The sequence below is a fragment of the Zophobas morio genome, unplaced genomic scaffold (assembly GCF_036711695.1).
Source record: "Zophobas morio isolate AGI-343-1 ecotype UQ-CSIRO unplaced genomic scaffold, CSIRO_AGI_Zmor_V1 ptg000026l, whole genome shotgun sequence".
Taxonomy (NCBI): domain Eukaryota; kingdom Metazoa; phylum Arthropoda; class Insecta; order Coleoptera; family Tenebrionidae; genus Zophobas; species Zophobas morio.
This window is the reverse complement of record NW_026972131.1, coordinates 2218496-2221925: the sequence shown is the minus strand read 5'-3', so window position 1 is coordinate 2221925 and position 3430 is coordinate 2218496. Positions and strand designations below refer to the sequence as shown.

At 31.4% G+C, this 3430-nt stretch overlaps 1 protein-coding gene across 1 annotated transcript; it reads right to left on the bottom strand.

The window, feature by feature from the left end:
• Positions 1-856: 856 nt before the first annotated feature.
• Positions 857-2190, bottom strand: LOC135136616 (gustatory and pheromone receptor 32a-like). Its single transcript, XM_064065978.1, has 4 exons — positions 1267-2190; positions 1140-1208; positions 999-1088; positions 857-943 (listed from the first exon to the last, which is right to left on the bottom strand). The coding sequence occupies exons 1-4, from the start codon at positions 2188-2190 to the stop codon at positions 857-859; spliced, it is 1170 nt and encodes a 389-aa protein (XP_063922048.1).
• Between the last annotated feature and the right edge of the window lie 1240 nt (positions 2191-3430).

Here is a 3430-nt window from a genome sequence, read left to right as displayed (position 1 = left end):
TTATTTTTTAAAAATATGTTAATAAAAAAAATTCACTAAAATTAAAAGAAAAATAAAGAAAGGTATGAGCAACATATGTTCAAAATTTTAAAACCATAGGTCTGTTAATAATGGAGATATTACATTCTGAAAATGACCAAAAATTCCACTCAGAAAACGTAACGACTGGCTTTAATATTGATCAATCCTATCTTAGCAAGTAGTAGCCCCGCCCACCCACCCTCTATTTTTCTCACAGAATGTCATTTATCAAAATCAGTCATATCTTAGCAAGTACTAATCCCGCTCCCCACTTACGCTCTTCTCATTCAAAGGACTAATTTTATTTCTGTTCAATATGGGATCCACTTTCTATCAGACCAGATGAAATTAATCACTGAAATGGAGGCGGGGTGGGTGGGCGTGGTTAATTATATGTTCTTGTGTAGAATGGGAGTGGGGCTGTTAAAAAAGAAAAAAAAGGCTAACCGTAATTTTCTGTTGGACTATTTACTTTAAATAAAAAAAAATCGTTAAACCTAAGCAATCATGTGCACGTTAACGCTTGGGGGTGGTGTGTAGTTCTGCTTGAAATTTCAGTTAGAGGGTTTCTGTGTGAAAGCATGGTGAAAAAACGCGGCTAATTCTTGCGGCTTTCTAATCGAAAAAATGCTAAGTTTTGACGACGCCAACACGTTGTGTAAATTTGTTTTAGTGTTTGTAAATTCACAATTCATGTTAGGATTTTAATCGTTAACTGGTTCTAACACAATTTAACAGACATTAGATTTGTTTGGATAAATACTTGCTAGGCATAATATTCATGCTTTACTATGTATAAAACAGTAGACATATAATATAATAACTGGACGAGGCGTTAGTGGTGCTCAGAAGATTTTGTTTGAAACGTGGCAATGTCCAACTGAATCATAATGATGAGATACGTCGATATCATCCCACACAGCTAAAAAAATACAAAAACAATATCAAAATTTATACGTAATGGAATATTGTTTTACCATTTGAATCATTCCAAAGTCAAAAGCAAATAGTCCACATACCATGAACTGAACCCTACGATGCAACTCGTGCAGGGAAAATACTTTCAGCTTAAAATACAACCCACTATCAAACTTAGTCGACCACACATTACTACTTACCACAAAATTTAGCTGTTCATTCTTTGAGTTTAACTGCAACCTGCTGATAACATATTTCAAACTGTTGAACTTAAAATAAAAACCAAGTCTTTATACATAAAGATGTAGGATAGAAAGTGTTTGGTACCTGCGTAGTTACACTGTCACAAAAAAATGCAAGCAAAATCATTTCAACTAACTGTAAAAACGCCCACTGAAGTGAAAAATATACAGATGCAAAATTTTCACTATTTAATCCTTCACTGTAACAAAAATAAATCTCTGTGATACATATCGCAAAGGTTGAAAGTACAATCAAAAAATTTTGTAGCCCATAGATTTCATTGATTATTTGACATAACTTGCATAAGTCGTTTTGGATGCCATGTAGCAGTTCCACTCTTGATACAAAACAATCATTCGAAGTTTTTAAAACCACTATTTTTCTCATCGATGCTGACTTCTCAATTCCTTCTAACACAACTTCAACATTCTTAGTTCTTTGTAAAATTATGTAAACACAGGTTGTAAACTGCACTTTTAGCAAACCTGTTGTTAAAATAGGAAAATATGAACAGAAGAGGTACAATATACTTTCATCTTTGATGAATAAAAAGTATTCTGGAATTAACGTTATGCAAAACTCAGCAGCTACTATCCCAAAAGCAGCTCTTATAAACACGTGTACTTGGGTATGGTCAATCTGCTTCTGTAACAAATCAAATTGTTTATCTATTCTAACAATTTTGTTGAAGAATAGTGCCAATTTTTTAGCGTTAATGCAATTCATGATCATTCCAAGAGTTTGAGTTACAGTTCCTGAGTATAAATCTAACCAGCCACTGGCATCAGAAACTGTATTACTGTCATACTGAATCATAACATCCTCTCCTAAGTATAAAAAACCAAAGAACAAAATTGTGGACACAATAATGCCGTAGATTATACAGAAGAAACTATGGGTGTAGACTTGCGAATTTTTTTGTTTTTCGATTGGCATTAATCCAAACAGTTTTGAAACCACAAACAATTCGCTGACTGACGAGTCAATATTGAGGGCATGTTGACCCATTGTGCTCTCAAGAAACAAAACGTTCATCATATAAAGTATGGTATTGATCTAATTATTTAAATTGTCGGTGGAATATAAGTGGTTATAAAATGATTACGTGGTATATAACAAGGTCGATTAAGATTTTTTTTACACACGTCAAAAGGGCATGATTATCGATTTTTCAGTTTTTCCATTTTACGATTTTTTATTTTTTCGGCGCTTCTATTTTGGGAATTTTTTCGTTTCTGTATTTTTCAGTTATTTTTGATTTTTCGATTTATCGATTCCTAGAATCTTCGACTTTTCGATTTCTCGATCTTTTGATGTTTTCAGTTTCCCGATGTTTCATTTTTTCGATATGATTTCCATTTTTCGACTTTTCGGCCGTTCGATATTCCGAATTTTCAATTTTCGAAATTTCGATTTTTCATTTATCTACTTTTCGATCCTTCGATTTTTCAAACTTTCGAATTTTCGCATTCTCTATTTTACAGTTTTTCCATTCTTGAGTCCTTTGACTTTTCAATTTTTTGCTTTTCGATTTTTCATAGTTCGAATTTTCAATTTTTTACTTTTCGATTTTTATTTGTTCTGTTTTTTAGTTTTAAGTCGAAAAATTGAAAAATCGAGAAATCCAATAATCGAAACATCGAGTTCTGGATAATTCGTAAAAATCGAAAAATGATAAAACTGAAAAATTGAAAAATTTAAAAACCAAAATATTAAAACATCGAAAAACCAAAATATCAAAATACGAAAAATCAAAAAATCTAAAACTTAAGAAGCCAAAAAATGAAACATCAAAAACCGAAAAGACAAAAAAGGAGAAATCGATGTTGAGCAATAGAGAAATGGGAAAATCAAAATATCCAAAAATCGAAAAATCTAATAGTCAAAAGGTCGAAAAGTCAAAAAATCGTAGAGCCGAAAAATCAATTGAATGAAAAATCGAAAATTTAGAAACACCAATAACAGGAATATTAAAAAATCGAAAAATTTAAAAATCGCAAAATTGAAGATTCCAAAATTAAAAAATTCTAAAACTCGAATATCGAAAAATTTTAAAATCGAAGAAAAACTGAAGAACAGAAAACTGAAAAGTCGCAAAAGTGGGACATCGAAAAACTGAGATAGGGGAAAATTAAATAATTGAGAAATCGAAAAGTCGAGAAACAGTCGAAAATATGAAAATCGAGAAACTGAGAAGTCGAGACATCGAAATTCAAAATATCGAAAAATCAAAAGATCTAATGGTTGA

What these genes read in the sequence shown, in the direction of transcription:
- LOC135136616 (XM_064065978.1), bottom strand. Translation starts at nt 2,190, where the DNA reads ATGGGTCAACATGCCCTCAATATTGACTCGTCAGTCAGCGAATTGTTT. An exon ending in ATGAACAGCTAAATTTTGTG is followed by an intron (nt 1,089 to 1,139) that starts GTAAGTAGTAAT and finishes TTGTATTTTAAG; the next exon opens with CTGAAAGTATTTTCCCTGCA. An exon ending in ACTTTGGAATGATTCAAATG is followed by an intron (nt 944 to 998) that starts GTAAAACAATAT and finishes GTATTTTTTTAG; the next exon opens with CTGTGTGGGATGATATCGAC.